Genomic DNA, 22361 nt, shown 5'->3' on the forward strand with positions numbered 1-22361 from the left:
GTTGTTGAAGCCACCTCATTAGAGAGGGTAAAATACCTCCAACCTACCTTGCCCTAGACCTACCTTTGTATCTTTTATCTCTATCTCTTTAATACCAAAGTCACCTCACTAGGATGGTAAAATACCTACAACCCGCCCCACTCTTGACCTTCTTTGAGAGAATTTTTCCCACCTTGAAGAGGCAATGAGATGTGGACTTGAGAATCCCTTTAAGGTGGCCACAAGATCAATGATATTTAGGTGATTTGAAACAAGGACCTCATTGATTACATGAGGCTTAGGAACCACACTAAATTAACCAAATTGTTGGTGTAATGTTTCCTAATGTGCTTATTACTTATGTGGTTCGTGCCAAAGCCTACATTCACAAGTTGAGCTCTACCAAATCAACAAATTTCATGGTCTCTTGCTCATGTTTTATCACACAATTTGAGCTTACAAAAAAAATTTGGAAATTTTTTTTTTTTTTTTCCTCAAAGAGCTTTACAAAACCCAAACTTCAACTCAATTAAAATTTACAAACTTGTTTAATGAAACCCAAACACCTTTGAGACACTTGACTTAATAGGTTTCCTGGCCATGGTAGGAGAAAGAAAAGCTCACACCTCTTATCCAAACTCTTGTCTCACTTTTGGGAAAATTATTAAATATTCTCAAATCACGGTGATATAATGCTCTCTATAATCATTTTTGTATATTTTCTTAGTTAAAGAAAAGTCCAATTACTTAGTTTATAGAAGCCTTAAAAAGTTGGGCCAAAAATAAGTTAATAAGCTCTTATGGGCCGCATTGTCTTTTTCTATTGCATGGAAAGATGAACTAAACAAATGGTAAGAAGAATCTTGTAAGATGAAATATACTTTTGCAAATAAGATTACTGAGCCACTTTATGAAATATATACATATATACTGAGCCACTGTATGAAACTTGGAAAATGTAGTAAAGGAAAGAAAATTAATCAAAACACAGAAGAGAGATTGGTACCTTTTTTTTTTTTTTTTTGTTATTTATAAAATTGATGATTTTTCTGTCTTTTCTTTTATAATATTATTGAGGTCTAAAAAGTTATAATATTGTACCAATGCCCAGAGTGGCACAGTAAGCTAAACTCCATGGAAAAAATAATAAAAGACTTGAGTTCACAACAAGGAAAAAAAAAAAAGGATGGTAGGCCCAAATATATTAAAAAATATTTAAGCCCAAGACCCACGAAGGGAAGGGTCTTAGAAACGAAGGGAAGAAAGGAAGAAGCCTAGCCTGCCACAATCAGAAAATCAAAAGAGAGTCCAGTAATAAGAACTGGGTCGGATACCCAGGGATTGCTAGGAGCTCGGGGTCCTTGGGACATGTAGCAAAACTAGGATGAGATTAAGACAGCTCAAAAGAAGTGCTCAGAAACACAAGGAACGAAGAACAGATATGTTCTTATCAGCCACCCAATGATGCAGAAAGTAATAAGAGAGCTTGGGGAATAACAATTCATGAACAAAGGACTGGTACTTCGGGGAACCCAGAAAGAAGAACCACGAAGGGAAGTAGTTGGGAAAACTTTCAACCTGGTAGAGATGGAATCAGCTCACTCGGGAAAAATGACAAAAGGAAAGGTAGCCAAAAAGCTGAATCTGTAAAGGTGAGGTGTAGAAACCTTGAAGGAAGAGAGATTGGAGGTTAGCTCTCTAGGGACATCCCAAAACGGAAAGTCAGCAAGAGGTTTTTGGGGAAAAAGCACCAAAAGAAGAAAACTATGAGAAACAAAGAAGGGACTAGCCACCAAAGTTGCTGGCACAACATGGGCTCTAGTACCTAGGAGAGCAAAGTAGGGGAATCAGTGGTATCCTGGAACCTTAGGATGACACTATTATAATAGAATCGCCATTTAGCAATAGTGAATCAGAATAGAATCGTTGAGAAAACTTTGTAAAAAAACTCAAAGAAAGTAGTAAAAGAAAGAGAAATATCATCCGGTATCCTAAAAACAACCACTATAGAACATACTTGGATTCAAAGGGATTCAAATTTTGTAAGTCTTAGAGGCTTGGAGAGCCATCTAAATATGTAATTTTTGAGCTTATTTGGACCTTGTAACACTTCTTAGTGAGCACATTGAAGTTCACAATTAAGAAAAGTAATGAAATATCTCAAATAATTTTAAGGATCCCTAGCATTTATTTTGCGTCTTTCTTTATTACATTGCTCCTTTACTGTTTCTTGCTATTCCATACATATATATTTCTTTTTTGCTAGTATGTATGTATTGTAGGATTCTTACTTTGTGCATCACTTGGTGTGTAATCAGCCCATTTAGTTGCGGCAAACTAAGCCCAGTCTATTGAAACGACAACTAAAAGGCCTAGGGTCCTTACCTCTACTTGGGCCTGGACACTGTCCGAAAAAGGACCCTCACAAATATGAAGTACCATTTAAGAATACAATAAACCGTTTTGTTTTATCGTGATGTACATTTGTGTGTGAATCAAATACGTTTGTATATTTGTATTGAAAGTGTCCACTTTTTTATATAAAAAGACTTTTGTGGAAAGTTATATTTGCGGTGATGGTTATACTTAACTGTTATGTGATTTTTTTTTTAAAATGGAGTCTAACTTACACAAATAATTTCACAAAAAAAGCTACACCTACGTAAGTGGCAAGCTATTAATAATAGGTAAAATATATATATATATATATATATATATATTAAAAGTAAGAGAACTAATAAAAACTTTATCAACTCAGAGGTTGTGAAAAAAAATTAAGAAAATTGTTGTCTCTGAAATACAAATCTTTTATCTCATTTTTTGCATTCTACTTTATGCTCTATCAATTACAATTTGATATGTATTCGTTGTATCTATAGCATGGCTTATATATATATATATATATATAAAATCCTCTTCATTAAAAAATGAAAAACACTTTTTTATCATGTAAATTGCATTTCGAAAATGAGTAATGTAAATAACATAAGATTTTAATAATTTTTTCATAAGTGCTAACATACCAAGTTCTAATCGATAAAACATCATTTTTACATTCATCCATTATACATACTAATTTTATTAACATCCACCACAAGTATTCGTTGTATCTATAGCATGGCTTATATATATATATATATATATATATAAAATCCTCTTCATTAAAAAATGAAAAACACTTTTTTATCATGTAAATTGCATTTCGAAAATGAGTAATGTAAATAACATAAGATTTTAATAATTTTTTCATAAGTGCTAACGTACCACGTTCTAATCGATAAAACATCATTTTTACATTCATCCATTATACATACCAATTTTATTAACATCCACCACAAGTAGGAGTTCCTACCTGTAGACACCCCATTTTACAACTTGCATTTAACCAACCGGTAGATCTTCAAATTTGTGATACAAAACAAATCTTGATGCTCTAACGATCATAATGGTATGTCATGGGTTTTGATTGGACCACCTGATCAAAAGTTATCATACAAACAATTTTCAATGATCATGGCTCACCTACACGATGGGCCTGATCACGTTCTATCTTAAACACTTAATTTTGATTGGTTCTTACAAGAATTAATTTAAAATTAATTAGGTGTGATTTTTGATTGGATTTCATTTTTATTTCATTTTTTTTGAAAAAAAAAAAAAAGTTTTCCTTTAGGGCATCTTATCTGCTCTTTTGAAAAAATTTGGAGATAGGAAAAATTCAAAAAAAGCAAGAACGTCATTATCTTCAGCAGCAACTTGAATCGCATTTTTGGCCTAGAAAATGTTGAAATTTGATTTTCTCTATTTCTATAAAAGTTGTAGATAATTGAATTTCCTTTAAAAAAAAAATCAATCCCGAATCAATTGGAATTTTGAGCAGCAAGTTATGGCCAAAATATGAAACAGGTGCAGAAGATAACACAAAGTTAGCATTATCTTCAATTTTCTCTCAAAATTTCAAATGGGGATCAACATGAAATCTGTTCAAGCCTATCTAATAGACTTATCCTTTCCCTTTGCTTCAGAAGAAAGATTTTTGAAAAATAAATTGGATAGAGAAACAGATACATCTTGTGAAAAAAATTAAAATATGCTCAAAAAACGTTATTATCTTCAGTAGCAATTTGAAACGCATTTTTGGCCTGGAAAAGGTTGAAATTTGGTTTTCTCTATTTATGAAAAAGTTGTAGATAATTAAATTTCCTTTCAAAAAACATCCATCTTGAATCAGTTGGAATTTTGAGCGGAAAGTTAGAGCCAAAATACGAAGTAGGTGCAGCATCATCTTCAACTTCCTTTCGAAATTCAAATGGGGATCAACACCAAATCCGTTCTAGCTCATTTAAACAGGTTATCTACTCCCTTAGCTTCAGAAGAAAGCTAATAACTTAGCTTTAAAGCTAAGCCATCCCTTCCCCTATAAATAGAGAAGACTTCTTCTATTTTTTGCACCCCGAATTCCCTCTGGAGAGTTAGTGAGAAAGCAGAAAAGAAAAGCTATTGTGCAACCATTGTTCCTACTTTGGTTGTAGTTTAGTACTTCCTTGCTTTCTCCCTAGCCCTTAAAGTGATCACTTCGCCTTTTTAATTTATGCTCTATGCTGGTAAGTAGTTAATTATGTTCTTAACTTTCTACACATGCTTGAATAAATGCTTAACAAGTTGTTATTTGTTTCTTTCATGATATGCTTGGATGAACATGCCTATATGTCTCATTGATATTCATTTTACATGCTTAGATGAACACTTCTAGGCTAAAGCACAATTTTCTCTTGAATGCTTAGATGAACACTTCTAGGCTAAAGCAAAACTTTCCCTTGAATGCTTAGATGAACATGTCTAGGTAGTTGTTCTATTTTTTTAAATGCTTGAACGAACATGTCTAAGTATTTTGATTTTCTCTAGATGAACATGTCTAAGGGATTTTTCCTTTATTTTGTTTTTTTTCATAATTGCTTGGATGATCAAATATGCTTAAATGTTTTATTTTATTTTGTTCTCTCTGTAATTATGTTGATGACAAATAACATGACAACTTTGTTTTTTTTCTTCACATGCTTAGATGAACATGTCTAGGCTAGGAATTCTTTGTTTTCATTGATTTCTTGGATGAACATGCCATTACCTTCATGCTTTCTTTACGTTAAAATTGTTATCTAACAAGCTTCACTTTTTGTTTCTTTGTATGTCAAATTCTCCTAACACATATTTGTTTACAATTCCTGCAAATTAACATGTTTATATGACATATTGTTTGTATTTGTTTGACATGATATGACATTGGTCACCTTAACCTAGAAGACTGGTTTTACTGGACGAGATGGGTGCTTAATCCCTTCCCATCTCGTAAATTAGCCTCCGAACCAAGATCAAGGGTTCTAGACTATGCTCTTGTATATGTAATTTTTCATTTTTTTAGAATGTAACTAGAAAATAAAACAATGTAATTTACTTTTCTTAGATTGTATCTAGGACAAAAAGAAGCATTGTAAATTTTTATTACAAAATTTGATGTAAATTGTCATATACATTAATACAACAGAAGCATTTTTTATTGAAGATTTACTTATTTTTCCTTTTAAATTAAATAAGTAGCGACTCCATGTAAAACCCTCGATCTAGGAAAGTACATTTCACACTACCTAACAATTTCATCATGACCCCAATCATGACCCTATCTGTCCACAAATTTTGACCTTTTGACCTTATATATATATGTACCCTATTCTGTAAATTTTTCCAACATTCAAGCTTAATTTAATTGTGTTTCCATCCTCCAGTCAATATCAATTAGGAGTGGTGTAAGGAGAGCTGAACGTAAATGGCAGTCCGAAAAGTCTATGGAAGCCTCAACTCATAGGCCACATTGAAGGTTCTGGCATGCCTCTTTGAGAATGATCTTGATTTTGAGTTTGTTTCAGTCAATCTTGATGCTGGAGAGAAGAAGAAGAAAGCATGTCTTTCCATGAATGTAAGTTAATATACTAGGTGTGAACTTTCTCCATAATTCAGAACTACACTAAAGAATGATAATAATAATTTTTCCAACCAGTTCTTAGTGAACACTTTGAATGAGTTTTCAGTGAGTAATTTTTGTTCTGTTCACTGGTTCATCGTTGTTCTATTGCTTTTAAAATATGGTACATGGAATGCTTAAGAATGGATTGCACTCGTTTTAATGAGCAGATGCAGTTGGTTAATTAGGCATTACAAAAGAAAATTTACAAGATATATATCAATGTAACATTTTTTTTTGCTAAGCATATCAATGTAACATTTGGTTTTAGTTTTGTGCTATACACTTGACATGAAATATGTTTGCTTATTGATATATCAAATTTATATCATGAAATAGCATGTGATAATTGATAAAGGTCTCTCATGGGGCTTAAATTGTGCTTTTGCTAGGGAGATCACATCTTGATCAAAGAGACTTCAATTGAGTAGTTAATATAACATTCTAGGACACCACTTAACTCAAAAGCTTAAAGCTTATGAGTTTGGGCCCAACTCTCTTTTGTTATTCTTATTCAATTGTGGGATTTCATTTACGTGTACGTATCCAATGATCTTTTCCTCATGTGTGAGTCTTTGTCTTTTTGTAGGATTCAAGCCCTCTTTATGGGCCATAAGAAAGTCCTACGGTCCTACTAGCCCCCTTTTGTCTATAGGTTTTTTTAAGGACTAGCATGTCATGGGTACCAGTCCACTCTTCATTTGAAGAGAAGGACCTTGATAAGGGCGGCTCTATAACCAGCCCAGCCTGGCCAAAAAAAAAATTATATATGAAGGTTTTTTTTTTTTTTTTTTTGACTTCTAAAATAAAATTTTGAACATTCTGACTCTAAATTTTGTTTAAATCCAATTGAAATAAACTTGAAATATGATCATTTTAGTGCTATTTTCATAATATTTTTACAATAAAGGTTTAGTGACAAGTTGTAATTGGCTTTTTATTTGAACCCATAATTGATGTCACTTTTTTACATGCCTTTAACAACTTGACACCTAGATTTTATTGCATAAATGTTGTGTCAATAGCATTATTATTAAAATTGCTCATTTGTTAATAAATAAACCTTCTCTCCAAACTCTAGCTTACTTTACCTTTGATGGTAAAATAAAACTGTTTTTTCTTGCACTTTTTTTCTTCATTAGCAAAAAAATTATACCATACCAACTATTCTGTATTTAAATATATGATTCTTTTCTCATTCTCTCTTTTTCATTTCTATATTTTCTTTTTGTCTAATCAAGTAGTTTGATAAGTGTTTTACAGTTTTTTGAGTCCAAAAAGTCTTTTAGTACTTGTTCCAATTTCAAGAGAATGACCACTTGTGTGGTTAAAAATTCATACACTTCAAAAACAAAATCTTATATTAGTTACTATTTTTTTTTTCTTAGTTTCACGTTTACTCCCATACCTACTCTTGTATGTGTTACTATTCTTCTTTATCATATATTTTTATTTAATTGGTGTTGCATACGATTATAATGAATTATTATTAATTTGACAAATTTTATGATTATTTATTTAATTATATTTAATTTATATATGCATTAAATTGTTGTTGTCTTACGTACCGATCTTTAAACTATTAATAATTTTTTTAGACTATTGTATAGTATAGTTGCATTGTATACTATTTAGAATATTATGTTAGATTATTGCATGTTATATGAAAAATTTATATAAAAAAAAATTAATCATTTTATTTTTTACTCATCCACAACAAAATCCTAACTTAAGACATTAATGACTCACTACAAAAAACGCGGTCTGCAGCCGCGTTTTGGAGCCGCGTTTTTGGAAAACGCGGCTACAGCCTTTCCTTTGAGCCGCGTTTTCCAAGAACGCGGCTCAAAGGAAAGGCTGGAGCCGCGTTTTTGGAGAACGCGGCTCAAAGGAAAGGCTGGAGCCGCGTTTTCCAAAAACGCGGCTCCAAAACGCGGCTTCAGGCCAGTCCGGCTAATTTTTTTTTTTTTTTTTTTTTTTTTTTAATTGTAGCTTGAGCTGCGTTTTTTTAAAAAACGCAGCTTCAGAAATGCTTGAAGTTTCAGTACAAGTCTGGAGCTGCGTTTGAAACGCAGCTTCAAGTTTCAGTATAAAAACAAAAAAACAGAAACGTGAAACCCCTCACCATCGAAACAGAAAACTGGCTCTCCGATCGCACAAAACCCTCACCGATCGCCCACACTCCCCTCACCGATCGCACACTCCCCTCACCGCTCCAACACAGTCCCCTCACCGCTCGCACATCCCCTCACCGATTGCAGACAACTCTCACCGCTCCAACACACTCCCCTCACCGATCTGAGACAACTCTCACCGATCTCACACTCCCCTCACCGATCTCAGCCCACTCTCACCGATCTCAAGCTACATCAGTTCCACCCTATGTGAATCCCCTTCCTCCCTCCGCTCTTCCTCCTCTTCCTTTCCTTCTCATCGATCGCTGGCACACACCCATTCTCGCAAGGCCGACTAGCGGTAAGTTTTTCAAAATTTTTTGTTTTGATTCCTGTTTTGGGGTTCCTATTTTTGCTTTACGGTTTCGATTTTAGGTTTAGGGTTTCGGCCGTCGATCTAGGGTTTTGATTTTGGGTATAAATGTTCAATTTCAATATTTGGTTTTATATTTCAATATTTGAATATTTGGTTTTGGAGATGTTTGATCGATGAATTCATATTGGGTTTATTCATGTTTGTCATTTTTGCTTGGTGGGTTTTTGATATCTGTGTGTGTGTGTGTGTGGTGCTGCTGTGTGTGTGTGTGTATGACATAGAAGAGTAGACTATCTTAGTGAAACTTGAAAATAACTTTACTCAGGAATAACATAGAAGAGTATGACAACACTACAAACTCAGAAAAAGGAATGCATCCTTGTGCTGTTTTAGTACACATCCTTTGTATTGGGATTGCACTTCTTTTTTAATGAATTTATTTACCTAATAAAAAGGAATGCATCTGAAAAGACTTAAATAATTTTAATGTGCTTAGTTGGTCAGCAGATCTTGTGTGTATTAACAAACAGTGTAACTTGAAAAGAAGATAAGAATGCATTACTCAATAGAACAGAGTATGCCAACATTAAAAACTCAGAAAAAGGAAAGTAGTTGAAAGCATTGAAATGAAGAGAAAATTGAATTGGGATAACATCTTGGCTTCCCCATTTTCTATCTCTTTGGTTTGGTTTGGTTATATAATATGGCTCCCCAAAGGCAATGTATGATTGATTTTATGTTATATCTCCTATGCTATCATTTTGGTATTTTATTTATTTCTTTCTGTATCATTTTCATTGATAAATTGTAGGCTTCCTGCTAATTTTGTGCTTCTATCTTTTTAGGGAAAAAGCACTGAGATCAAATGTGAATGTCTTGATATTTTATGTGATGTGACCATGGGCTGCTTTTAAGTGCTCTTTTGTCCCAGTTGAATTCAAATCAAGCCAGTGTCAGAAAGAAGACTGTGTCTTGTATTGGTAAGCTTTATTAATTAGTTCCATTGATTGTGAGTATTAAATTTTACTTTGAGGTGGTGTTTGTTCAATGTTTTCATTTTTCTGTTGCTTTATATTGAAGACTGTGTCTGGACTTAAACCTTTCTCACCAGTCATAACTCAGCTGGTTATTTTGGTCAATTTTAGAAAATAGGTTTTGTAGTTTTGATTTCCATTGTGTCTGGAGTCTGAAAATGCAATTGAACATGGCTTTTGATTTGATGGAGTGCCACTAGAATATTCAACTGGAGATATTGTGGCTGTTGCAATTTGTGACCTTTAATGTGGAAAGTTCCCTTTTCACTCTATTATGGAAAGTGGAAAGTAGAAATGGTACAGTTTTAATTTTATGAATAATTTTTTTGTTTTTAAAGTTTTATTTATTTATTATTGGATCCATTTTATTGTTTTTGTAAGGAAGCAAGGAATAAACTATATCTAAAATAATAAAACTTTTTTTAATTACAAATATAATTATTTGAAGCCCATTATATCTGTTTTGTGGGAATTTTTCTTTATCATTAAGGCAAGATATTAATGAATTTTGTTTTTTATTTTATGTAGGCAGGATTAGGCCATGGCCAGTATAATAATAACTTTTTTTATTATGTAGGCAGGATTATTATTTTTTATGTAGGCAGGATTATTTTATATCTGTTTTGTTTTTTATTATACTGGCTAGTATAATAATAACTTTTTTTATTATATTAGATTCTAATATAATCTAACTGAAACTTACTAAAATAATGAAACTTTAGAAAACTTTACATAATAAAAGAAGATAAACTGAATTTTAAACTCTACCAATATGCTAACAATAAAAATAAAAGATATATATATATATATACACACACAATATGTACAAATAAAATTTTATTTCAAAATAATAATAATAACTCTTATTTTTGTTTTCTTTTTTCCTTTTATTTTGTTGATAATTGCATATGGGGAAAGCTGATGCTGAACTTTTCCCCATCTGGTTGTCTCTTATGAAAAAAATGGTTGTAGCTAGGATGTGTCATTGTTTTTGTAGAAGCGAAGTAAGAATTTTCAAATGTATTACGTAATATACTAGAATATAATATATTAGTATAGCACGTAAAAAACTTCACAGTATTTGTTACAATAATTAAATTAACAAGTATTTACTTATTTTTATCTAGACTCATTATTTGCATGTAAGTTCATGTCAAGATACAAATTTGGATTTATTAGCACATGAGATGAGAATATTTTTCAGTGATTTTACATGGATGATCGAAGAGATCTCTTACCTTTAACTCAAAAAGAAAATGAATATACAAGCGGTTGCTTGAGATTCATTCAATTGAGGTGTCTCAGGCCATTCCATGTGTTATCTTCATGAAACTTGTGATCTCGGGATGTAATGACGTTTATGCAACTTGTTTATTTTCTTTTTGATGTATATGGAACTTGTGATGTAGGAATGGGAAGTTGTTTAATTCCCTTGTGATGTTTACGGAACTTGTGACCCCAAGGATGTATTGACGTTTATGGAACTTGTTTATTTTCTTTTTGATGTATATGGAACTTGTGATGTAGGAATGGGAAGTTGTTTAGATCCCTTGTGATGTTTATGGAACTTGTGATATAGGAATGGGTGATCGTTTAATTCCCTTGTGATGTAATGACGTTTATGGAACTTGTTTATTTTTTGTTTGATGTATATGGAAATTGTGATGTAGGAATGGAAGTTGTTTAATTCCCTTGTGATGTTTATGGAATATGTGATTCTTGGGACGTAATAAGTTGTGAAAGAAGGGAGTTGTGTGTATAGCAGGAAGGTGTGTGTATAACAGGAAGTTCAGAAAGCAGAGAAAAAAAATTAAAAAAAAAAAAAAAACCTATAGCCGCGTTTTAAAAAACGCGGCTATAGCAAGATAAATGTTGCTGGGAAATAGCTATAGTGGCGTTTCTATGGTTCCATTTCAGCTGCGTTTCAAACGCGGCTACAGACGTCGTATTCAGCTTGTTTGGAATACCTATAGCCGCGTTTTTAAAAACGCGGCTATAGGTCCGCAACCATAGCCGCGTTTGAAACGCCGCTCGAAGCTGTCCTGGAGCCGCGTTTTTAGTAAACGCGGCTATAGGTCGAATCCTATAGCCGGGGTTAGAAAACGCGGCTCCAGGTCCGGTTTTAGCCGCGTTTTCAAAAAACGCGGCTATAGGCTTTGTGCCGCGGGCTTTAGGCCGCGTTTACAAACGCGGCCATAGAAAACGCGGCTAAAAGCCTATAGCCGCGTTTTTAGGGTCTTAAGCTGCGTTTTTCAAACGCAGCTTTAGACCCTTTTTTTTGTAGTGACTCCCCTAGAAAAAAATCCTGGAGCCGCCACTAGACCTTGATCACATTGACACATACTATCATGTGTTTTGATTCCACTTTTTGGTGAGACTTCAATTAAGTAGTGAATATAAAATATAAGGATACCAATTAACTCAAAACGATTCAAGCCTATGAATTTGACCTAACTATGTTATATTAATCACCCCTCTTGTCATTCATGTAGATCTTTATTAACATGTATATACCAAACTAGTTGTTCATCTGTATTTTGTAGCCATTTGGTCAGGCTCCAGTATACGAGGACAGTGGCATCAAGCAATTCGGTAAGCAATATATAATACCCTGACGCCTATCGGCCTATGCAATTTGCACATTTTGCTATCTCTGGCTAACAAAAATGCAACCAATTGATGGTAAAATCAAGGGAAATAATAAGATGCATGGCCCATGAATATGACGAGAAAGAAGAAGAGCTAGTTTACTGGGATGGCAGGGATCAGGCCATAGTAGCTAATTGGGTTGATGTTGAGGACCTCCAGTTTGAGCCACCAGCAACGAAACTAACATTTGAGATTATCATTAAGCCAAACAATGGCTTGGCTCCTGACCAAGGTGTAGTGGCCGAGGCTGAAGCCAAATTAAGCAATGTTATTCTTGATGGTGAAATTTTAAAATGGTGAAATTCTTGGCCATGCAACGTAGGAGTTAGGAACTTCTTGAAAAGAAAAAAATTAAATTCATATTCTGTGAGGCTATGCAATCAAACTGCAATAAATATAGGTGTCTATATATGTAATGAAATAATCACATGCTTCATCATGTCAAACAGTTGGAAATAGTCAAAATATATTCATTCTAATCTGGGTACAATTTTGATAAGGTAGCAAGAAAATAGGTGATTTTATGGTGAAATCTGAAAAATATTGCTGTCTTAACTAAGGCCTAGGTGGCTTGCATATCTGATTGAGAATCTGGAAATTAAGCCTTACCCATCGTCAAATTTCATCACTCTTGGTGGCCAAGACTAGCTGGCTACTACTATAGATAACACCTGCTTCTATGTCTTACTCTAAATAACATATAGTTTACTTCACCTCATCAGATAGCATATCTCTCTCTCTATCACTTTGGATCCTTGTGTTTGTGAGAAAATGACTATCAAGATTTATGGAGTTCCAATTTCCACATGCACTGCTCGTGCGACGGCCTGCCTCTATGAGAAAGGAGTAGATTTTGAGCTTGTTCCGGTTAATTTTTTCGGAGGGGAACACAAACAGCCTGCTTTTCTATCTAAGAATGTATGTATCACCCACATCTAATCTCATAGAGTCATAGTATTTTTTTCTCCTTGCACTCGATTTATATTATCGAATTTGTAGATACAGTGATACACAATTTTTAGTTTTCAAATTGGTTTATAATATTTTTTTTGGGAATATATATATATATATATATATATATATTTATTGCAGCCCTTTGGTCAGATTCCAGCGCTGGAAGATGGTGATCTCACTCTTTTTGGTAAGTTCACCTTTTATTTTTCTCACATGTTTTTCCTTTTCTGCTACCTTATTATTTTACTCATGCTTATGACTATATTGTCTGTCATAGTGATGATTGCTCCTGCATAAATGCTTGAATGCAATTTAAAATGAAAAAAAATTATATATATATATATATATATATATATTGTTAGAGTCAAAATTTTATTTTTATTTTTGCTAAGAGTGATAGAATGGGTCACTTGATCAGTTGATCTGTACACCTGTACCGTATCTGTTGAAATCTTAAAAAGTGTCAAAAGTGGTGCACTGGTGCTTGAGCTCGGATTGCATTGGAGGCACGTACCATTGCTGCAACAGGTCAAGTGGCCTATAGATGAGAATGAGAGTGCCCTGCTAAAGCAAAAATAATTGACCTTTCATGTGTATTACAGAATCTAGAGCAATTACAGCATATGTGGCTGAGAAATTCAAGGAAACAGGAACTGATCTCATTAGGCACAACAACCTCAAAGAAGCTGCTTTGGTTAAGGTGTGGATACAGGTGGAATCCCAGAGTTTCGACCCTGCAATCACTCCCATTGTCTTGGAATATGTTTTAGCGCCTATGAAAGGCAAAACTGCAGACCAAGCGGTCATCGATGCCAACTTGGTGAAGCTAGAAAAAGTGCTTGATGTGTATGAGTCTAGGCTGAGTAGCACCAAGTACTTGGCTGGTGATTTCTATAGCCTGGCTGACTTGCACCACTATCCTTACACTCACTATTTCATGACGACACCATGGGCCTCGTTGGTGAATGACCGTCCCCATGTTAAGGCATGGTGGGAGGACATTTCTTCTAGGCCTTCTTACAAGAAAATGGCTGAGGCTATCACTTCTGGTTAAGAGGAAATGAGAATTTTAAGGGTTCTATTTTTAACATTTTGGAAGAACTTGATGAAATCATGTGGTGGTTATCTCAGTGGAATCTAGTAAATAAAAATCTCTCTCTCTCTTTCTCTCTCTCTCATCTGTGGGATTATTCGTTTGTACATATTCTATTACCATTTCAAAATAGTCTCTCTCTCTCTCTCTCTCTCTCTCTCTCTCTCTCTTAGCACTTTCACGATTTTCCCTTTACTTTCTCTTTTATCTTTACCTAATTAATGCTAAAACCACCTCATATTTAGGTGATTTGAACCAAGGAACTCATTGATTACATGAGACTTAGGAACCATGCACACTAAACCAACTTGTTGGTGTAACTTCTCCTAATGCGCTTATTACTTGTGGTTCACAACAAAGCCAACATTCACAAGTTGAGCTCTATCAAATCAACAAGTTTCATGGTCTCTTACTCATGTTTAATAAAACAATTTGAGCTTACACAACAAATTTTAAAAAAAAGACAATATTTCCTCAAACAGCTTTACAAAACCCAAACTTCGACTCAATTAAATTTTACAAACTTGTTTAAAGAAACCCAAACATTCTCATCCAAATTCTTATCTCACTTTTTGAGAAAATTATTAAAATTCTCTCTTGAAACTCGGTAATATTGTGCTCTCTACTCTCATTTTTGTATATTTTCTTAGTTAAAGAAAAGTCCAATTACTTAGTTTATAGAAGCCTTAAAAATTTGGGCTAAAAATTAGTTAACAAGCTCTTATGTGCCGCTTGGTCCGAAAGAGGCCCAATACATTCTACCTCCATTTTGGTCTTTTTTCTATTTCATAGAAAAATGAACTAAACGAATGGTAAACGTGGAAAGATGAGCTAAACGAATGGAAGAAAAATCTTGTAAGATGAAATACACTTCGCAAATAAGATTACTGAGCCACTTTATGAAAGAAAAAAAAAAAAAAAATTACAAAGCCACTGTATGAAACTTGGAAAATGTAGTAAGGGAAAGAAAATTAATCAAAACATAGTAGAGAAAATGGTACTTTCTATTTTGGTTATTTATAAAGTTGATGATTTTTCTGCCTTTTGTTTTATGATATGAAGTACCATTTAATGTTAGAGACATATTTATGTAATTGGCTAATCCTTTAACAAAACGTACTTTATTTGTAATTAGGTAGATTTAGGATGAATTTAGTACTTCAAGCAACAAGTGTTCAAGTTAATTATTGAAGCTATGCAAGTCCGACTAGACTTCTATTGAGATTTAATGTTGAAGCTCGATAGAAACTCGACACAAGCTATATCTGTCGAGAATTACGAAATAAGATTTTCTAGATCTAATTACACGCATATTTCTATGTATTTGTGTAGGGTTTCTTTTCTTACAACTCTAAATATATATAAGGATTATTTTAAGGGCCGTCACAAGATGATGAAAAAGAATAATACATGCATTGTGTGATCGGAGGCAAAAATTGCTCTAGTTCATCATTCTTTTTGTAGAAGCTACTGCGTCTTTACGTCAAGGGTTTTGTAACTAAGGAGCTTCTTGATCTTCATTGTTGATGAAATGAAGAATTTTGCAGTCAACATCTTCTTCAAGTTGGTGAGTTAGTCATGTATTGGGATTTGTGCATTGAACGGAGAGATTGCTACTACAATACAAGTCTAATTGGGTAATGGGGTAAGGGTTCAACTGTAGGTTGGTATTTCGGGATAGACCAAAGGTTTGGTAAGATTCCTTATACTTGTAACCACTTGTGATTGATAATAGTGGATTCTTAGAAGTGGTGACCTTAAATTCATCCGGTGGGGTTTTACCTCGGTAGTTTTTCCCATTCATAAACAAATCACCTATGTCAAATTTAATTTCCGCTGCATTAGTTATTTGGTGATTTGTTTGTGCTACCATGCTGTTACATGTAATTTGACCAATTAATTAACTTGGGTAATTAATTAATTTGCAATGGGTCAATTCATTTTAATCCAATAAGTGGTATCAGAGTAGACACACTTTGATTAGGTCTTAATCTTTGCTGTATGATCTATTGACCCTTGTTTGTCATGGATAGAGGACAGTCTCTTATTATACCTCCTTTATTTGATGACACTAACTATGCATACTGGAAAGTATGCATGAGAGTTTTTTTGCAGTATTTAGATGAGAAAGTGTGGCAAGTTGTGGAGATTGGCTGGACTAAGCCAAAGGAAGTGCAGACTGATTGTGATGATGCAAAGATCAAAGCGGCAAACTTCAACAGCAGAGCATTGAACGCCATATTCACTGCGTCACGAATGAAAAGTTTAAGAAAATATTATAGACTGAAATTGCAAAGGAAGTATGGACCAATCTCCATAAACGACCTATAAAGGAACTAAGGCCGTTAAAGATTCCAAGGTTTAAAGGCTTACTACAAGCTTTGAGGAGATCAAGATTGAGGAGGATGAGTCATTCGATAAGTTCTATGCCAAATTCAAGGACATAGTTAACTTAGCCTTCAATTTTGGGGAAACTATTCCCAAACCCAAGATTGTGAGAAAGGTGCTTAGATCTTTCCCTGAGAGATTTCATGCCAATATAACAGCGATTGAAGAATCGAAGGACATTGACTCTATTCCTTTGACGGAGCTAATTGGCAACTTGCAAACCTATGAATTGGGTTTGACTAGACTTGGGAAAGGAACCAAAAGTAAGAGTATGGCATTGAAGGACAAAAGTAATGAGACTGATGAGTCTTCAAATGATGAAGATTCCAAGATGAAGTCCTACATCACTAGGTAGTTCAAGAAGTTCATGAAGAATGCCAATGTGAAGGGTTTTGATAAGGACCGTAAGCAATCTAGTTCTTCACAATTCAAAAGTCAAGACAGAGGGAAGAAGACTCATCATTTGATAAGGATGGCAGTCTATATACTATTCCCTCTAGATCAAAGTGCTTCGGATGTCAAGGTTTTGGACACATGAAACAAGAATGTCCAACATATCTCAAGTCGATTGGGAAAAGCAAGGCTCTTGTTGCTACCTTGAGTGATACCGAGCTTGAGACTGAGTTAGATGACAGTGGTGATGAGGGAATCTTGAGTGCTTTCACTGTTACAGTGGATCCTACTGAGGGGATCGTAGAAGCAGTGGATGAAGAAGAGGACTTGGTGGAATTCAAATTTGAGAAAATGGGAGATCAAGATGACATCCATACAGCCTATGCTAAGTTGTACAAGGTTTCTAAGAAGTATGAGAAACTGTATAGGCTAGTCACCAAGAAGCTAAGCGATGTGGAGCTAGATCGAGAGGAGCTTTCTACCATGGTTGATGGAGCCAATCAAACCATTGGAGCATTGCGGTTCAAGAATAACTTCCTTGCTGAAGGGACAAAGAAGCTTGAGGCGGAGCTATTCTAGGTCAGAGCTCAATTGAAGAGGACTTCTAGTGCAAAACTCGATGAGGTGTTTAGTTTTTAGAAAGCTGCTTCTGACAAAACCGGTTTGGGGTATGATTTCTTTTCTCCTAATATTGCCTCCTCTAGTATAACTGTGTTTGTTTCACTTGCTGATAATGTTAATTCAGAGAACAATAAATCTAAAATTGAAACAGCTAGTGAGAATATAGATAAAGACAAATCTATTCTAGGAGCATCCCCTAAGGTTGAAAAGAAAGAGACTAAAAACTCTAGGAATAAGAAGGATAATAATAAAAAGTCTCAACCGAAGAAGCCGCATTTCTGTCATCACTGTGGAGTTTCAGGGCTTACTCGTCCAAATTGCTATAAGTGGTTAGCCACTTAACAAAGTAATGGTACGCTCTCGTCAGGAAATCAGAATCAGTTTCCATCCTCTCTGGCTCTTTTGAGAAATATTCTCAAGGCCTTCATATTCCTTTCGAACTTGAACGGTTTTAATTCTTCCCCCTCTCCTCAGGATCAAAGGTTCGCACAAGGAAAGGTCCTTCCAAGGTGTGGAAGAAAAAAAAAGGCTTAAAGTGATTCAGTCACTTTTTCTCTCTCTCCCTTTATGTTTATGCATTACTTGTTTGTTTTGCTTTCTAGCTTTTAAGTCAGTCAAGTTTTATGCTTCGTGTGTTTCTTTATGTTTTTGTTTGGTTGTTTTTCAGTTTTTTGCTTTATTTGTTTTTCACAAAAATAAAAAATATATATTGAAAAAATAGAAAAAAAAAAAAATATAAAAACAGTGTGTGTTTGTGTATATTGGTACTTGTGTACCCTAGATGGCCATTGAAACAAAATTTTCTAAATTTTGTATCTCTTGTAGCTTAGATGAACATCTTAATGCACATCTAAGCAAGTGAACTTTGTGGCTCGTGTTTGTGATGAGTACAATTAAGTAATCTTTTATACTAAATACTCATATCACTCTTTTTTATGGGAAGGACTAGAAAATCCAAAGAGAAAGACATAAATAACCATCTTGAAAGGCCAAGAATGTATTGACCCCTTATAATAAATTAACTAATTAATTAGCCAAGTTGATTAATTAATCAGATTAACATACAATATGCGTGGCAGCACAAACAAAACACCAATTAAACTAAATGCAACAGAAATTAAATTGACATGGGTGATTTGTTTTCGAATGGGGAAAACCTACATGGCAAAAACCCCACCAGGTGATTTTAAGGTCACCACTCCTGAGAATCCACTATTATCAAAACAAGCGGTTACAAATAAAGGAATCCCAGTACCTTCTACCGACCTACAGTTGAACCCTTACCTCAATACTCAATTGGACTTGTTCTTTAGTGACAATCTCTCATTTTCAATGCACGACTCCTAGTACGTGACTAACCAATAGATGTGTGAATCCCAATACGTGACTTAATCACCAACTTAAGAAAGATGTTGGATGTAAAATTCTTTAGTTCATCACACGATGAAGATCACAAAGTTCCTTGGTCAAAAACCCTACGGTGTACAAAACATAGCAGCTTTTTCAAGAGAAAGATGAAGTAGGGCAAATTTTGTCTTTGATCACAATTTGCATGAACAAACTTTTTTCACCCTTGTGCAACTTGTATAACCTTTAACGGCTCTCAAAATAATCTTTATATATGTTTAGGGTTGTGAAAAAAGAAAGCCCAAACACATACTTACGGATTGGATGAAAAACAGTTCTGAAAAGGCATTCAACGCTCTGCTGTTGAAGTTTGCCGCCTTGATCTTGGCATCATCCCAGTCGGCCAGCGCTTCTTTAGGCTTAGTCCAGCCTATCTCCACAGCTTGCCACACTTTCTCATCTAAAGATTGCAAGAAAGCTCTCATGCGTACTTTCCAGTATGCATAGTTAGTGCCATCAAATAAAGTAGGTATGATTAACGACTGTCCTCTATCCATGACAAACAGGGGTCAATGGATCAACACAACAAAGATTAAACCCTAATCAGAGTGTGCCTGCTCTGATACCACTTGATAGGCCAAAAACGAATTGACCCCTTTGTGATTAATTAGCCAAGTTTATTAATTAATCAAATTAACATGCAAACACGTGGTAGCACAAACAAATCACCAATAAACTAATTATGCAGTGGAAAATAAATTTTGATACGGTGATTTGTTTACAAATGGGGAAAACCTAACAGTAAAAACTCCACCGGGTGATTTTCAGGTCACTACTTCCGAAATTCCACTATTATCAAAACAAGCGGTTACAAGTAAAGGAATCCCAGTACCTTATACCAACTTACAGTTGAACCCTTATCCCAATACCTAATTGGACTTGTTCTGTAGTGACAATTTCCCCTTTTGATGCACGGCTCCCAAGTACATGACTAACCAATGCGCGGATCCCAGTACACGACTTCAATTACCAACTAGAGAAGGTTGTTGGCTGCAAAGTTCTTCAGTTCATCCCAACGATGAAGATCAAGAAAATGCTTGGTCACAAAACCCTACGGTGCACATACACAACAACTTCTTCACAAGAATGATGAACTAGGGCAAAACTTTGTCTTTGGTTACAAATTGTTTGAACAAACTTTGCTCAACACTTGTGCAACTTGTGTACCCTTTGACGACCCTTAAAATAATTCTTTTATATGTCTAGGGTTAGAAGAAAAGAAAGCCCAAACACATAATCACGGATTAGAGTCAAAACAGAACTGTAATTCTGTTTTTCATAAAGCTAGACAGATACCTGTTTGTAGAGATGCTGTCGAGCAGCTGTCGAGCCACAGAGTTGGAACAGCTTCTTAAGCTCGATGGATAGCTAGATGTCGAGCTTTAATGAACAACACTTCTTCAGCTTGAATCTTGGACAAACTTGCATGTCTTCAACACTTAATCTTGAAACACAGTGTGTGTTTGGGTTGGCGTTTGCTGCGTTGCGTTTCAGTTTCTACGTTTTCTCCTTTTTTTTTTTTTTTTTTTTTTTTTTTTTTTTTTTCATGCGTTTTCCCCCTCACAAGCGGCTACTATTCATGTACTGTACATGAACAGTAGCTGCAACATTTGACCAGTTTTTCGTGAACAGTGCATCCGTGCACTATTCACGGACCCACAAATTTCATTTTTTATCAATTTTTTCATTAAAAATGGGTCCCACGGTACTATTCACACATTTAAAAATTAGTTTGCTACAGTGTTTTCAGTTTTCAGTTTCAGCAAAATAAGTTCTATCCAAACACACCCACAGTTTCTTGAAGTATTAAACACAACATAGATTTACCAAAATACAAGTAAAGTGCGTTTTGTCAAAGGATTAACTAATTACATAAAATAGTGACATATGTTTCTAACAAGTGAATCACATATGTCTTAACAGTATTAAACTCATCCTAGATCTACCCAATTACAAGTAAAGTGCATTTTGTTAAAAGATTAACCAATTACATAAAATAGTGACATATGTTCCTAACATTGAATTACATATGTCCTAACAATCTCCCCATTTGGCAATCTGTGACAAAACCGCAGCAAACAAATGAAAATATGAGAGAAGTCATAAATCACTCAACTCATATTCCCTTGTTGAATACAATAAAATCTATCCTAACACAAACTCTTGAAAAACTTTGTAAGAAAAGAGTTTATGGTAAGAAGACTTTGACAACTTGTATTTCTGAAACACTTTAAACAAAACTCATCACGAAATCTTAGTGTGAAATAGAAATAATAGGTTACATACAATAAATAAGAAACCTGTGTATAAAGAAAGAAAAGAAACAACACATGGAGAGATAGGTGAAATAACATACATTAATATATATAAACCAAATATAAGCACAATGTATGTCAAATGGCCACGAGACCAATATACAAGAGAAATAATGTATCTAAAATAGAAAGAAAAGAAAAGATACAAAAATCCTCACTACATCCCTCATGCACACTCCCTCCATCTCCTATACTATCCCTCCCTCTATGAGTATGACTACTCTCATCTCAAAACTATTCTCCCTTTTTGTCACGAGTGACAAAGGGGTAAATGCATCAAGTAAACATCTCATCACCACTAGGCGAGCCGGCATCATCATCCTCATCAGTGTCATCACTGCTGGAGCCATCGTCACTCTCATCCTCAGAAGCCGATGAAGATGAAGAGGAAGTCACAGTGAAACCACCCATGACAGCCTGTCGTCGTGCGATATAACCTGTCGTTGTGCGATACGACCAACACGGGTGTTCACCTGACACAACTCATCGCTGAGAGTGTCAAGACGAGCATTCATGCGCACAAGCTGTGCCATGATGGCCTCAAGTGTAACTCTACTCGCTGAAGACGAAGGAGCGGAGGTGGATAAAGCAGTAGAAGCTAGAGGAGCTACCGTCTCTGTTAGGAACATATATTACTATTTTATGTAATTGACTAATCTTTTGACAAAACGCACTTGACTTGTAATTAGGTAGATTTAGGATGAGTTTAGTACTTCAAAAAACAAGTGTTCAAGTTAAGTATTGAAACCATGCAAGTCTAATCAAGAAACAAGTGAAGAAAGTGCTGTTCTTCAAAACTCGACAGCAATCTTGACAGAAAGAGTTCTATCAAGATTTAATATTGAAGCTCGACACAAGTTGTATTTGTCGAGCATTATGAAATTAGATTTTTCAGATTTGATTACACACATATTCTTATGTATTTGTGTAGGATTTCTTTTCTCACAACTCTAAACATATATAAGGATTATTTTAAGGGCCGTCACAAGGTGTTGAAAAAGAATAATACATGCATTGTGTGA

The 22361-nt window shown here is 34.6% G+C and overlaps 1 protein-coding gene and 1 pseudogene across 1 annotated transcript; both read left to right on the top strand.

Annotated features, from left to right (window-relative positions):
- Positions 1 to 5800: 5800 nt before the first annotated feature.
- On the top strand, positions 5801 to 12468 carry LOC126708143 (glutathione S-transferase PARB-like; annotated as a pseudogene).
- Positions 12469 to 12939: 471 nt separating this feature from the next.
- LOC126708144 (glutathione S-transferase F13-like) lies at positions 12940 to 14176 on the top strand. Its single transcript, XM_050407955.1, has 3 exons — positions 12940 to 13086; positions 13261 to 13309; positions 13725 to 14176. Exons 1-3 carry the CDS (start codon positions 12940 to 12942, stop codon positions 14174 to 14176), a joined length of 648 nt encoding a protein of 215 aa, XP_050263912.1.
- The last annotated feature ends 8185 nt before the right edge of the window (positions 14177 to 22361 follow it).

The sequence above is a fragment of the Quercus robur genome, chromosome 12 (genome assembly GCF_932294415.1).
Source record: "Quercus robur chromosome 12, dhQueRobu3.1, whole genome shotgun sequence".
Classification (NCBI taxonomy): domain Eukaryota; kingdom Viridiplantae; phylum Streptophyta; class Magnoliopsida; order Fagales; family Fagaceae; genus Quercus; species Quercus robur.

What these genes read in the sequence shown, in the direction of transcription:
- LOC126708144 (XM_050407955.1), top strand. Translation starts at nt 12,940, where the DNA reads ATGACTATCAAGATTTATGGAGTTCCAATTTCCACATGCACTGCTCGT. An exon ending in CTGCTTTTCTATCTAAGAAT is followed by an intron (nt 13,087 to 13,260) that starts GTATGTATCACC and finishes TATTTATTGCAG; the next exon opens with CCCTTTGGTCAGATTCCAGC. An exon ending in TGGTGATCTCACTCTTTTTG is followed by an intron (nt 13,310 to 13,724) that starts GTAAGTTCACCT and finishes TGTGTATTACAG; the next exon opens with AATCTAGAGCAATTACAGCA.